Source organism: Pantherophis guttatus, chromosome 1, assembly GCF_059756535.1.
Source record: "Pantherophis guttatus breed Tessera chromosome 1, ASM5975653v1, whole genome shotgun sequence".
Classification (NCBI taxonomy): Eukaryota; Metazoa; Chordata; class Lepidosauria; order Squamata; family Colubridae; genus Pantherophis; species Pantherophis guttatus.
The window spans coordinates 228349615-228365801 of record NC_142063.1 but is presented as its reverse complement, the minus strand read 5'-3'; the positions used below and the strand labels follow the sequence as shown (position 1 = coordinate 228365801).

General features: G+C 36.9%; 1 protein-coding gene across 4 annotated transcripts in view; it reads right to left on the bottom strand.

The window, feature by feature from the left end:
- The window catches only part of ADGRB3 (adhesion G protein-coupled receptor B3), a 502073-nt gene that overhangs the window by 121562 nt on the left and 364324 nt on the right, over window positions 1-16187 (bottom strand). For all 4 annotated transcript variants that reach the window (XM_034431977.3, XM_034431978.3, XM_034431980.3 and 1 more), the window contains one exon: window positions 15633-15735. In XM_034431977.3, the coding sequence (XP_034287868.1) occupies window positions 15633-15735 (103 nt within the window). The remainder of the gene's footprint in view (window positions 1-15632; window positions 15736-16187) is intronic.

Genomic DNA, 16187 nt, shown 5'->3' with positions numbered 1-16187 from the left:
AAGAATTTAAAATGTGTTCTTTATCCTGGCTTTAAAACTCACAAACTTTTACATGGTAGAAATTTATCAGACAAATATTTGAGAAATGAGAGTAACAATGATATTGTTTTCCTTCAGGGTTGGCTTTTTTTTTTTTTTTTACAATCTTGTCTGCTACATTTGTTATAAAGGCCATAATTATTAAGCTATTCCTTCTTAACATTATAGTTTTCTTTACACAATTTTTCTTTGGACAGCTGCACAGTGAGAACAATAGACAAAAAGGACATAGCATGATATATCGGGGTACACAATACATGGCTTCCTTAGGTCTCACAAAAGAAGTGATAGATTGAATGCATTATGAGTAAAAAAAAAAGGCACAGAAGCATTGATTGGCCCCAAAGTAATATTTTGGAGTTACAAATTATTCTAACTAGTCTTCCTAGAACATAATTAGGTAAGATGGTTTCTTTTTGATCTATGAAGGCAAATATACGTGTCCCAGGATAATGCTGCAGGATCCAATCTGAGTTGGTCACTGGGACCAGAGGTTTTGGCTTCTGAGCTTTCAGACTTGTGCTGGAGCCCATCTTCAGGGAACCTCTGTCTAGCTGCTATAGAAAAGTTCCCTGAAGATGGGCTCCAGTATGAGCCCGAAAGCAAGCTACAGAGAAATTCCCTGAAGATGAGCTCCAGCACGAGTCTGAAAGCTTGGAAGACAAAACCAACCCAGATTGGATGCTCCCTTTGACGTATGTGGGCCCACTCCAAGAGTGGGCCGAGAGTTCCTCCAAGAGGAACACAACTACATGTTAGTCAACGGCAAAGAAAGATGAGGGGATTAATATGAGAGGTCCATCATTAATCTGGCACAAACTCCTTGTTCATACAGAAACTCCTTGTTGTCTAATCAACAATAAGACTGATGGGGCTTTTGATTAAAGGGGGGGGGGTTTCCTTGGTGCTCTCTGAACTTGGTTGTTTTCTTGCAGACACTCCATTAACAAACTAGGTAACACCATCAATGTTAGCACTGATGACTAGCACTGATGACTAGCATTGCTGATATTACCTAGTTTGGGTAATGAAATGTCTGCAAGAAAACAACCAAGCTCAGTGAGCATGAAGGACCCCTCATTTCAACCCTGAGTTACAAATATTCTCCTTTATTGGCTTTTGAGTAAGCATGTAGATTGGGCACATGGAGTTATTATCCTAAGAAATTAACACTAGGGCTGAGTCCACCTGACACTGCATGAATGTAGCCAGGATATGAAATTAGAAACTCCAATTTTAGGCGATCAGACGATTTAAAAGCTAGGCAAGCAAGAAATGTATGTCTTCAGAGCTGGGAAGAGACTGCTACTCTGGGTAGTTGCTGATAGAAATGGCATGCTTGCTTAGGACTTCCGTGATCATTCTTGTTATTGAGGGGATAACAACCATTCAGGAGGACTGTAAACTTGGCTGCCCTCTTACCTAATCTTACCTAACCTAATCTTCAAAGCAGTTTGCGCCCTGTCTTAGCATTGTACTTTGCACCAAAGCACACTACTTCTTTGGGATAGTCTTGCTTGCTTGCTATGTCATTTGAGGCTGGTTGGCCTTCCAGGAGCAGAGGTAGGCAGCAACTTGTCCTCCTGTGAGTTTGCGTTTTAATATAGAGAGCATTTTGGCTGATAGAAGTTGGCGTACTGAGCTTTTAAACTTCACAGGATGGAATGAATTTCAGCAGTTAGGGTGGGGGGAAGTCTCATTCTTTTGGATTGGAATTTATGGAATCTATTTTCACCTCCTCTACAACATCCATATATAGCTCTTGGGCTGGGCTGCAGCTGCAGCTTTCTTAGCATGGCTAAGTTAGTAGAACCATCATCCAACATAGTTAGATAACACTGGGTCAGGAAGAAACTAGAGTAGCTGAGTGGAGTGATTTATTGGATGGATTCTGAAGAAGCCAATCTTGCCTTGCAGGTTTTAAGACTGCAGCTGCTTTTTAAAAAATGCTTAATTCTGTTTTACTTTTGCAGGAACCTCCAAATCTACACTATCCCCACACCTATTGTATTTTGCACAGACACATGTCCTGTCTGATTGCAGTTATTAATATCCATATGAATCCTAATTCTCCCAGCAGCTTTCTCTTCCACTTCCTTCTTCTCTTCCATCATGTAGGCAGTTATACAAATTCGTGTATTTTGAGAACCCTTGATCTTGTTTGCTTCCCAGCACTATTGGAAATTTAAGAGATTTCCAATATGGTAATGGCTTTTGTCAGAGCCTATGTTGATAATCAAGAAGGTATGGTTTGGCTCTCATATTGTAGTACAGTTCTCTAGTGAAACGCATAGTAGAATTGTCACCTCTCTGTATGCTCATACCTTATTAAATTCAGTGTTAGCACACTGACTGCTGATGCAATCTTTCAGTATATGACAGTCAACATCAGATTTGATTAAACTTTAACAAGTTTCATACAGAATTTTTTCTCTCTCTCTCTCTCTTATACTCTCTCTCTTTCCTGCCACTCTTCAAGAAATTCAGTATGGAATAGATGGAACTTGGAAGCTATTCCATTGGATCTTCAAACAGATGGACGGATCTTCAAACAAGTCTGTTGATTGAATGGTCATTTCAATCAACAGACTCCAGAAAGTCTAGCATCACCGATGAGCTTCACACTGACAGAGCTTGGAATCTTTAGTTCCTATCTATCATTCTTTCTACTATATCACACTAGTCTAGGATAGCATATCATTGTTTATACAGAGGAAGCATGGCTTTGAAGGGAGAAAGACTCACATCTTCCTTTGAAAAGTTCAGGTGATAGAGATGCTTTCTCTGCCTGATAACCAAAGGTATCAGTGATGCCAGGATAGAGTGGACGAATGATGGATGTGCAACTTCATTTCAGAAAGGGGATGCAGAACAATTTCTGCATGGAATGGATAGATGTGTCCAGAAAAGGATGACAGAAAAGAGAAGGGGAGGAAGAAAAGGAGGTGTTCTACACACTTTCTGCTGGCTCTGCTTACTGATATCTTTAAAAGGATCTGTAGTACCTTGTTAAGGGACTCATCTGTCTTTGAGATAATCAGAGCTTTGTTAAAAACAACAACAAATAGTGTGATAATACATGACACTGTGACCATGGAGAGGCGGGTATGACAGGGTAGAGAAGAGCACTGGAGAAAGATGCCCTCACAGTGACTGGGCTCTGGTTGCAGGGGAGAAGGTACCAAGGCCAAGATTGCCAGGGCTGCAGTTGTATCTCCTGTAAGGAGGCTAGCTGGAAGAGCTTTTGAGGGAAATCGAAGAGAGAGAGTGTGGGCTCTTGCATCATGGCTTGGCAGCACTAATCCCATTTGTATCCCTCTGCTAACTTGATTCCAGGCAAAAAGCATCGAAGAGCGAAAGCAAGACAAATAGGATGCTTTTGTTTTTCCAGGCCAAGAGCTATAAACCTCTCTTGTTTCCCTGCCCCTCACCAACTCTGACTGGACAGCCTCTTTCTTAGCAAATTGGAAACACATCCTTGCTGCAACTACCGTTAGCACTGGCCACAAGTGACTTCTTCGACGAGTTAAAGGCATTTTACCAAAAAAGATAACCACCACCCCTGCATAGGCAAAACAGATACAATTATATAATACTACCAGTATGTTACTACACTTTCCACAAGGATGAAGCTTCACTGCCTTTACTTAAATGATTAAAAAAATAAGAAATGTGATGCGGAAGACAGCAAGCCAGGGAGAATATGGAATTATTTTTATATCCAAAATGTCTAATTAAATTTAACTTACTGAAGCTAGCCTTGAAACACAAACTGCAACAACAGACAATTTTTCTCGGAACCACTTGCTGCCAATTTTCCTGAAAGCAACTGGCCACTGTTAAGACTTAAAAAATGCCCTCGACTGACCACATATCGTTCTCAGTGTGACAATTCCATTATCAAGTATTTAGAAATAATGTTCAGCTACTGATCCTATACAAATACAGGCATTAAAATTACTGCAAGTGATATCACAGTCTCTTTGGAGTCCCAAGTGCCTAGCAATGAAATGCCTGAGAATTGCAGCCGCTCTGCCATTGATACATAATTGTCAATATGGCTATACTTGGTCCTATGGATATATACTGCTCAAAAAAATAAAGGGAACACAAGCAGAAGACATCTGAGATCTGAATGAATGAAATAACCTTATTAAATACTTTGTTCTTTACATACAGTAGTTTATACACTGCTCAAACAACTAAAGGGAACACAAAACTACTGTATGTAACGAACGAAGTATTTAATAAGGCTATTTCATTCATTCAGATCTCGGATGTCTTCTGCTTGTGTTCCCTTTATTTTTTTGAGCAGTGTATATTGAGCACAAAACCTCTATAGGATTAAGTAGAAAGAACTCATCTTTAATATTTAAAATCTGAAATATATAATGGTAGCACAATTCAGGATTCAATCAGTTTGAATATTTAAAAAGGAATCCAAATATTTATTAGAAAGAAGAAATATTATGCCACATAATTAATCTACTAATGTACCCATTATATCATTAATCATTGACAATGACAAGGTCAGCTGTCTAAGAAAATAATCTTATGAAACAGAAATCAACCCTGATTTTTTTGTAAACAGTGAAAGATGGACAGACTTGATTTGTTTCATCAGCAATGAAACTCCATAGATATGTAGGAGTACACAAGTAAGGGCAGTCAGATAGTAAAAATGAAATTCAATCTTACAATGATAAAATTTGCATTTTATGATATTCAGAGCCAGTCTTCAGAAACTTCATCATAAACATTTCCAGGATTTGGAAAACAGAATTGTTTTAACATGGCTTGGCACCAAGGTCTCTATTTGAGCATTTATCCAGATTTAGCCAGTCACGTAAGAAATGTTAATTGTTAAAATGTTAAGGGTAAACATTCCCATTTCTTGAAAGGTGCTGAATTTGGATCTCAGTGGCATGCCTTTTATCATTTGGAACGCACTGCCTCCTCAGATATAGAATCCCACAAATCTAAAGACAGTATTTACAATATTTTTAGTCTTCAGAGTGTTCGGGTGCAAATTATCCTGGGCTGCCTTTATTCAATAGGCTGTTGATAGCTTTTCATTGTTGCATTTTTACTTTTTATTTTATGTCATTGTAAACTGCTTTCAGTCCTTTTACTCTATCAGCGGTGACCATGGGAGGGGATGAAAAAAGCTAAATGACAGGTATATTTATTGGGGCAATCTAATAAACCCTCCGAAGGAGCTGCTGCTGACTGGGTCCTTCTTTCCCTCTTCTCAGAGGATCAGCCCATTTAGCCCAAACACACAGACACTCCTTGTGGGTTTTGTGAGGCTTTAAGTAAAATAATAGTCCTCTCTAGCCAGAAGTGATGAATCAGCAAACTGCTGCTGGATCAGGAATGCAGCCACTTCTGAGCTCCTCCTTGATTAGGATTGTCTCCTCTTTTTTGGTAGCAGGAATGCCATCCACGGCCCAGAATGTCATAGCAGTTCTCTTTGTCTCAAAATGACACTGATTCTTTCCCCCACTCAGTCCTTTCTTTCCTGCCTTTTTCCAGTCCCTCCTCCAGAGGCTGCCTCTTCCTTTTCCCCCTCTGAACTGCTGGGCTCTATAGTTCTGCACCCCTGCACTTTGATTTCATTGCCTCTGGTGGAGACTACATCTCCCAGAAGTCTCCCCTGCAATCTCCTCCTCCTCCTCCTCCTCCTCCTCCTCCTCCTCCTCCTCCTCCTCCTCCTCCTCCTCCTCCTGTTTTGAGTTCAAGAGGTCAGGTTCCAGCCACAGGGCTACATTGCTATTTGTATCCTACAAGGACTTTCACTGGTAATCAAGCTATAGGGAACCGACAGACAAATTCTACAGTATGCTTTTTTCTTTTCTTTTTTTTAAGAAAACATATCCTGTGCACTCCAATAAATTGGACTTTGTTACCACAACAATTCTTATGTCTATTAAGACAAATATTGACTGAGTGTGTGCTTCTGTATAAATAAAACTGAACGTATAACACACAACTGAAGCTAGCACAGATTCTGGTTAGCATCAGTTTCCATATTGTCTCATTTCTTCCTTAGTTACCATATCTCCAAAAAGATTAACTGAATAATAACCTGAACTATTTTGTCTTAATTCTATGTAGACCCAAAAGAAGTAGAAAATATTGCAACTTTTCCCTATCTAATCTCCTCTGAATGTTTTCAGTGGCACCACCCTGAATTCTGGACCAACAGGAAGTTGGAGTATGTGGTAATATTGTTATAATTATGAATTAACTCCTTGAAGAATCCTAATAAGGAAGTATAATTCATAGGATTAGAGTTTATGCAGCAGCTTCTCATTTATAGTATCTGTTATTTGAACTGGAATCCGACCAAATATAGAAGTACTGGAGAGTGAGATGGGAGGGAAGAATGGGATGCCAAGAATAATTTTCTTGACTCACCAACAGATTGCTTGAAACTGCTTTAACTGGGCCCTATCATGTTATTGCCTTTCAGTGCTAGGATATGGAGATGATTTTCAGAAGGAAAAAGACATAAAAAACTGGTATCTGAAAATGCACATCAACAAATTCCATTTTCCAAACAGCAAATCTGGATGACATTGAAGTGGCTCAAGCACAACTTCAATCAGTAAAGATCTGAAATTGTTTACTTTCATTACTGAAACACGGTTTTCAAAGACTTTCTTTGGCTCACAACAGGGGAGGCTTCCATGGTAGCTAATATTGGATATCATTTCCTTTAGTTTTGAAATTTAGATATGAGCACCGGTCCTTACTATGATTATTAGTATTATTTATTAAACATATATGCCACTAAATCATCTAGACCAGGTGTGTCCAACCTGTGGCCACATGTGGCCCTGGACAGCTAGTAATGCAGCCCCACAATATAATAAAAAATGTAAAAAAATAAAGAAAATTTGCTATTTATATATATTAACTATACTAAAAAATTTATATGTGGCCCAAGACAATTCCTCTTTCCCTCAGTGAGGCTGAAGCAAGCCAAAAGGTTGGACAATCATGATCTAGACTGTGTAGCACTTAAAATTTCAATAAAACATCCTCAGTAAAAAAATTAACATGAACACAACAAAACATTCATGGTACGAAAACTAAACCACGCCCACAAAAAAAATCATGAAACAATACTACGTGGGTAACAAATGAGAAGCAAAAACAACAATTAAAATGCACAATAAATAAGCAAAATAGCAAATCTTCAGCACAAAAGAGTAGGCTCAGAAGGGAATCTGGTTTTGTAGCAACATAAGAAGATTAAAAATAAATCCCCACCCACCCACTGAGGAGTGGGCGTGCTCAAAAGCTATAGATTTTCAGGGAGCAATGAAGAGAGAAAATGGAAACCTTCGTGAGAGAGAGAACAGAATAGAGTAGCAATGGGAAGCTGATTGAAAAGGAGAATGTATTCATTTCTTTATGATGATCTTTTTCATGTCTGCCCTTCACTGGAAAGCTATCGTTACCAAAACCAAATCAAAATATATGACACTCTATTAAAAGCCATCTTGTTGTGATACGTATGTCCAAACATTGATAAAATGGACAGTTGGAATACCATTGTTTGCATCTTACTAACAAATATTCTCTAGTGGAAGAGTATTTCACAGCTTGAGATGCTTCCGTTGAGAAGCTACTACTATGGATTTTGGGGGCAAGATTTCATTTGATGATAGTAAAAGCAAAAAGCAATCAATTCATGATGGAACAATAGATGACTGCCCTACAAGCTAATTTTAATGGTATACCTTGTTACCCCTTTCCAATTTTCAATATTTGAAACCACATGGTTTTCAAAATGTCTCAAGTGTTTCCAACTATCAGAATATCTTTCTGTGTAAATTCATTGAAAGTATATTTAGTTCTAGATAACTGCAACATACAAGGAATACTTCATAGTCTAGAGAAAAAGCTGAACAAAAACTGCTTCTAAAAGAAGGCATAAAAATTGTTAGGAGGACCCTCTTTCTCCTCTTCACTTATATTTGAGAGCCAAGATCAAATTCTATTATTTGTTTCCAGATGAAGAACAATATTCAGGAAGAAATGCCATTTTCCCTCCACACTCATTTTAATTCAGCTACTATATTCTGAAATTCCTATGAACTTTTGGAAGAACAGACTGACAACCCATATGTGGGACTCAGAAGGAGAAAGAACTCCACATTTCAGCCCACCTATTAGAACACTGGGATTTTCCGATTCAAAATATTTAGTTAAGGAATAAGACATGGATAGGAGAGTCTGTTATAAACTAGAACTTCAAATAACCTTTGGCACTGGTCATGATAGTAGGAAGTATAAGGCATTGCTGTTTAGCCACAGCGAAGGACCACAAATTCTGTTAGGACTAAACAAAGCTTTGAAGGCATGCTTTGCTTCATTCTGATTCATTTTGCCTGGGAAAGCAACAGTGCTGGAAAAGGTTGTACAAAAACTGAAGTCTCTTTCAATTACTAGAGGTGCTACAAAGGGCCCCAAAATGAGATGCACAGTTGCCCCCATGTAACACATCATGTCAAAGCAAAGCACTGTTGCTTAGCACAGGCCTATTTTCCATAAACTATTTTTTATTACTTAGACAAAATTCAAAAGATCTAACTATGCCACAAAGATAAGAGACTACTGGTCTTACGATTCTTGTTCTGGGTCTGGACATATTGGTAAAGAAGAATTTTATATGTGACATTAAATAGAGTAATATTTAAGAGCAATATCAGTCAAGGCATGATGTACTTGTTGTCTTTCTCATATAATTTGATCCACATTCTCTGAGATAGGAGAAGAGGAATCATCTAATCATACTCTAGTTCTCACTGGTTAGAAACACAAAGCTAATTAATATGAAAAATAGGAAGTGTTAGTAGGCTGATCAACTAAACTCCATGAAGAGTTTAACTGATACAAGTCCTAACTCAATATTAAGTCACAAGCTTTGCAGGCAGACAAGACAGTTCAACCCTAGGACTCTCAAGCTAGAATTGGGAAAGACCTCGAAACGAAAATCTGGAGAGCCATTTCTAATTAATATAGATAATACTGAAACAGATGAGCCAACAATCTGACAAGGTAAGGTAATTTTGTTATTCTGGATGTTTACCTGACAGATTAGGTATAGGAAATTGAGAGCAGGAGTTGGTATCTTAAGTTAATCAGATCAGACTTGCATCTCTAAATATATGCTCCACATCCTCCATTGATAAGCATTAGCATTTTAGAAATAATTATTTGGGGACCTTGTTTTAGCCTTCTGACTTTAGCAACCTCTGTAAGAATCAACTGGATGACCCATTTAGCACTTAGTTTCTGAATCTCTTCTCCTTCAGCAGTTTTAATTAGAGTACTACAAAAGTCTCATTATTTAGAGATGTCAACAACATTCTACATGTTTTGTGATGAAGTAGGATTGTACCTCAAAGGATAATGTGTCATGCAAACTCTACTTAACACAAAGACATACCAATAAAGCTAAGAAATAAGAAAAGATCCTTAGCTACCTTCTGTCTTGATGCTTTTTTGCCATTACTTTAAATAATCTTCTTGCCCTTCAAGAATAACTAGAAATGATGTTTGCTCACTTTGGAGTATTGATAATGGTAATACATACGTTTTCTTATTATTTTCACTAAGTATTCAGGCTGATCCCAATTAGCTTCTTTACATACCTTTTTGATTTTTTTGTGTTTAAAATGAAGTCATGATTTGATGTACAGTATCTTTCCCACCCACTCATCCACCCCCAAACATGGATGCCAATCACCGACTTTAAGAGGAAAAGGGATGTTCATAATACAGTATGCTAAAATTAGAGCACAACCTAATGGTTTTAAGCTTCAAGTAAGAAAATGGAAAATCTAAAATTCAATTCTTTGTAGCACAGTAGGATTCAACAAGCTATCTTGGAAACTGTTACATGACTTTTAAATTATTTTAACCTTATTCTTTTTTTGGTACAAATATCAGGTGCAGCTTCCAATATAGTAGGTGGAGCTGCTCAAAAGCATAGAAGAAATAAATAGGGAGATGAGGCTCTAGTGGAACTATCATAAGCTCATGGCCTGCATATGTTTGCAGCACTGAGCAATAACTTTGGGCAAAAGATAAATAAATCACTGTCAGCCATAATACCATCCAGAATTGCTCAGTTTTGCCATATACTTAGAACCAATAGAGATTTAGGTTGTTGGTTGCCAACCTAAATTTACTTTAATGAATGTAAACCAATTCAGTTCTATCATAAGTTTTTCCTGTGTTTAACACTGAATATTGGATTTGGCCTATTGCTAAAGATTTTTGTAAATGAAAATGCCAGGCAGCACCATGCCACCATATGTTTCACAGGTGTTGTGCAAATGCCACCTGTGTTTGTGGAAGGAGGGGATTTCCCCATGCATTTGTGAAAGTACATACAGTTAAGTATTTTATTGCATTTACTTTCATAGGTTTTCTCCCTAGATAACTTGCCTGAGTCCAGGAAATTTTTCAGAAGCTACAAATATTTCAAACTCCTAAAATTTGCATGGTAGTCTTAGAGAGCAATTTGTGGATTCCAGCAATATCTGAGGCTGAAATTATGTTTCGCTATGGGCACTTCTGGAGATATAACTGTGTTATATTCTGAGGTTTAATAAATAAACAAATAAATAAATGTGTGACTTCCATGGGAAACATTCCTTGTTCCTATCCTTTTCAAAGATATTTCAGCTTTGAAGAGTTCTTCAAGAGCCTGATACATATTCAAGCATAGGCTTCTTCGGTGATATAAAAAAAATCATCCCAATCTATTTTTCATAATTTAGTTAGGGAAAAGTGCAGTCCCTTTAAGTCCTTGAAATTTTATTATACATAATCATAAAGCCCATTAATGAAAAATAATGGTTAATTCTACCGTCACCTATCCCACTATAAAAGTACAGAGTATACCCTATAGTCTTTCTATGTTGACTGCTTTCTCAGAACAAAAATTTTAATCTACAAATTTGTCTTGCCTGTTGATTAGTGAATTTAACTTTAAAACAATTTTTTTAAAAAATATCCTGATTCGTATTCAACATTGGCTAGATAGTATATAAATTACTTGCTATAATGAATTCTAATGCCCGCTGGGATGGGCAGCACTGTGTTCTGCCAGTTCATCTCTTTTCTCTGCGGTCAATCCATGTGATGGTGGTTGGCAGAGAGAGATCTCGCCCTCGGTCCCTACTGTGTGGAGTGTTGCAGGGATCTGCGCCTATTCAACATCTACATGAGGTGCTGGGTGAGCTCATCAATTGCTATGGGGTGAAGGGGTCATTGGTTCACTGATAGTGCCCAATTACACATCTTTGCCCCTGGTTGATTAAGTGATGCTATGAACATCTTACCCTGTGCCTGGAAACTACAAGGGTCTGGATAAATAGCAATAGCACTTAGACTTATATATCATCCCATAGTCTTTTACAGCACTCTGAGTGGTTTATACAAATATCAGCATATTGTCCAGCAACAATCCGAATGCTCATTTTACCGACCTCAGAAGGTTGGAAGGTCTGAGTGAACCCTGAGACATTCATAATCGAACTCCTGACAGACTGGTTAGCCTGCAATACTACATTCTAACCACTTTGCCACCATGGCTAAATCTTGTTGAAGAACAATAGCCTTCAGCTGAAGCCTGGCAAGAATGAATGGCTTTAAATTTTTGGACTTTGGACTATGCCATTTTTGGTTCCAGAGGGGGATGCACTCCCCAAAACAGGCCCTATGCACAGACTGGGGTGTATGTGTCCTCCTAGACTAAAAGAACAGTGGCAGTCATGGTTAGGAGACCTTTCCACAACTTTGTATTGTATGCCTATTGTCTTTGCTCCTAGATCAAGGGTCTAGATTGGACTACTGTAATAGGCTCCACCTCTTTTGTTGAAGAGTATCCAAAAATTTCCACTGGGCAAAATGCAATGCAGTGGGCAGTTATGTGTGTGCCTTCTAGAACAGGTGGCAACTTTAAGACTTGTTGGCTGAGGAACTCTGGGAGTTGAAGTCCACAAGTCTTAAAGTTGCCAAGGTTGGAGACCCCTGTTCTAGAACACATATTACACCTCTACTCTGTGAGCTACATTGGTTACCAGCCTGTTTCTGGAATCAATTCAAGGTGTTTTTATCCTTTAAAGCCCTACAGGGCCTTGAGCTGGGTTATTTGAGTCATATCTACCTGTGTCACCATATGTATGCATGCTGTGATCCTGTCAGCCGGAGAACTACATTTGGTGGGTTCCAGATGATGGTCTTTATTGCCATGGTACTTTATGGGATATCTCCCCTCCCCCCCACTCCCTCAAGTGAGGCTGGCTCCATCTCTGTTGATTTTCCAAAAGTATCTCAAAACCTGATTTTGCCATCAAACCTGAAAACCTTAGGGGACAGGTGAGATACTGAGGTGGCTCCATGGTTATTAATATCTGCTCTTAGCCTAAATAGCTGTTCTCTCTTAGTATTGAGTTTTTAAAACATTTTTAAAAAGTTTATAAAGGCAATAATAATTATTTTTATACAGTACGTAACTATTTTATCCTTGTTCTACATTGCCCAGAGTCATTTATTTTTGAGATGGGCAGCTATATAAATTTGATGAATAAATTAATGCAATGAAATGAAATGAAGATGAAAACACCTTGAAATAATAAAGCAATATTCAAATTCAGCCAGGTTTGAAATCTAGCTCTGGACATGCTACACAAAGCCTGGCATGACCTCTGAGCCACTAGAAGTTGCATAATTCTGTTCTAAGAGAAGATGTTCTTAAATAAGGCCATCGTTCTTCTTGAATAGGAAAAAATAGAACAAGATGTCTCTTTCCAATACTGCTATTAAAAGAGACACAGGAAAATGTGCAACTCTTCTATTCACTTATGAATAAAAGTACAAAGTCACTTAAACTGTAATCCTGAATAAGGATTTGTTAGTGTAACACACACTCAATTTATATTTGTCTAGATATATTTCTTCTGCAGAAAGCTTAGGAATCAACCTAATTCCAGATCTAAATATTCTGAAGTGCTTAGTCAAATAAACCATGTAGGAGAACTAAGAATGCATATCTAGTTTCAGTTCTGCATTTTGAACTGTTAAACACACACTTATTTTCGTTAGATGGAGTGGTAACCTCTTCCAAAGTTAAATACACAGCTGAATTATGGATATATGTGAAAATCCAGCATAAAATTATGCAGAAAGCATGAAGCTAAGTGGGTACATGAGCTCAGAATTAAACACCACTGATTTAAATTGCATTTTGCTACTAATTAATAAATGAATAAAGACACATGTTAGATAGAATATCTTATTCTACCCTTTAGCCATACAAAATTCTTTCTTAGCAAATTATAAGAGACTGTACAGATCAATAAGTTTAGGAATCAAGGAGAAAAGAAACTTTTTGTGAAGAGAGGAGAGGAGAGGAGGGAAGGGGAGGGGAGAGGGTTGTAAATTTATGTTGGTTTCATTGTTAAGCTTGTGGTGGGTGAATGGGGAAGAAAAGGGGCAAAGAAAATCCACCAAGTATTTAAAATACTTCCTAAAAAGAAATACATTTGACACAACTGTATCCTCCCTCACCCAACTCTCTATTCAGTGACTTTCACACAGGCATGACTATTTCTTTCTGTAAGATAACAGGTGGAAAAGATCCACAGTTGACAGTATATATTGCATATCCAATACAGTATTTATCTTTGCTTTGAAACAACGTGATATGCATAGCAAAGTGACTGGCATGTGTATAAAATTGAGCCTGTAGATGAATGAAGGCGGCATCCATCTGAAGACCTGAGTCATGCATTCATATTTCAGAATTCATGGAGATTAACTGATTTAGGTAAACAGTGAAAGTGATCACACTGTGCAGGGACTTTCATAAAACGGGTTAGTTTGGGAACATCCTTCTTTCACAGGTATTATTGCTGGATAGCTGTTTAACTTTCTTCCTTTTACCTTGTACTGTTATTTGCACATACTTCTTCATGTGCTAATTTAATTAAGAAGCCTATCCTATGATTTGAGATACTGCAATACTAAGGATTGGAATGGTCCAGGTGGAATAATGAACTTTAATTCTACTGTATCCACCAATGCATCATCAAAACACTATAGGTCTGTGAAACAATTTGATTTTCTTTTCTTGAACAATGTGATAAGCCAATGGTGAAATTACCACTGATTATAATAAATTGGGACAGCATCTCATCTGCATATAAACTTGAAAGATATAATGAGATTCATGAAGGTAAATGTTACAAAGAAATACCTAAAATTGTTAATTATTTTGAGAGAAGGAGAGATTGGGATCAACAGTGCAGCTAATGTCAAAACATTTATCTTAGCTCCTCAGCTTTACTTGGAGTGACAGTACAATCCCAAACATTTGTTATGGTTCATGCACTGCAGAACAGGATCTGTGCAACTTGCTTGCTCTAATGATAAGCCCCTCCAATTATGTCTTTGACAATGCAACAGCTCTTAGGAACAGAGTATAAATCACCTTTATTCTTTTTATACAACTAATCTTTAGCTAAGTAGTTTCTCAACAGCTGGAAATAGTAATATGAGCAGTAAATCACAGAATTGACAATTGGAAAGTCATAGATTACAGGGTTCACATACTAGGTCCACACGAAACCTTAAGTACTAATTTCCTTAAGTCTTTTAAACGTTAAAATTAAAGGAATTAGGAAAACACAGTTCTTGAGATTATGTTTGGGTTAAGCTCTGAATTTACACAAATGCTACATTTTGCACCTGTACAAATTACTGTGGTTGACTCAGACTACTTAGAACATCTCTTAGTCTGATACATAAACTAATAGAAAAATAGTTGAAATTAAACTTATGCTTATGTATGAAATGTATGTATTAAAGTAAATTCAGCAAAACTATTATGCATTGATCAAGCATAAATTCAGTTTTCTTGACCTGAAGCATGGAAATTCATTGACAACACTGGTGTTCTGATTCTGAGAGTCATATCTCATTAAAAAAAAATAAAATTCTTATTTTTTTGGCCAAAATTAAGCAAACACCATTAAGATAAAAGGAAAGAAACTGAACAACGCAGGCAAAGAATATACCAACAATCTCTTTTATGACAGTTAATCTAGTTTTGCTTTAACATTCACCAGATATATATGTACATTCAGATGTTCAAGTACACTTTACTTTCTAAGAATTTATCTGTCTTTATTGAATGCCAGTGTGCTAAGAAAAGACAAAAAACATTGTAGCACTATTCATTATAGCTACCATAATGAGGCAGAATATATGATTTTGATGCATCATAACTTTGAACTTTGAAATATACATATGTTTGCTTTTGAAAGCACCAATTATCCAGAAGGAATTATAGGAAATGGAGGTTTGGAAGGGAAAAACATTTTCAACAAAACATGTTGAATCTTTTTTTCTACTTCCTAATATTTCACAAGATAACTGTCAATTTCTGCAAAGGGTCTTTTTTATTTTTTTGGTGGTGGTGGTTGTTGTTGCCAAAACTGAAAAGAACCCAGCTGTACAAAAAACAGATTGCAAGCAATTAAAATATAAAGGCAGTTTAGTCATACCTTATTATGTGTCTGTGTTTGTCCAACCAATATGAGAATATTTGATGATATAATAGATAGGCAGAAATTAATTAGGATTATGGACCTCTCAGATCTGATGTACCTGTCCAAGTAAACACACACACATACATACACACAAAAGATTTTTTTAAAAAATGTATTCCATATCAATTTAGTAAATTCTTATTAAAACAAATCATTAATACTGATAATTTTTAAGTATTTAATAACCATTTTAAAGCATAAATATAACTTCAGTAGTTTAAAATTAACTTTTTAAATGAACATCTAAATGAGTATTTAAACATTTTTTAGTTGGCATTGTACCGACTAATAATAATTAATATCAGCATTGGGAACAGAGAAACAAAGAATGTTTCAATAACATTAAGAAATTAGCAACACATATGGGTAGATTTTGAAGTTTGCAATTTCGAATTATTTTGATACTGAAATTAGTAGATACTCTAACATCCACTTCAAAAGGATGCAGCTGTTTGAGTGATTGCAGTCCACTGGGGAATTATTTTTTCAGATGCCATAGAGAAATGACTA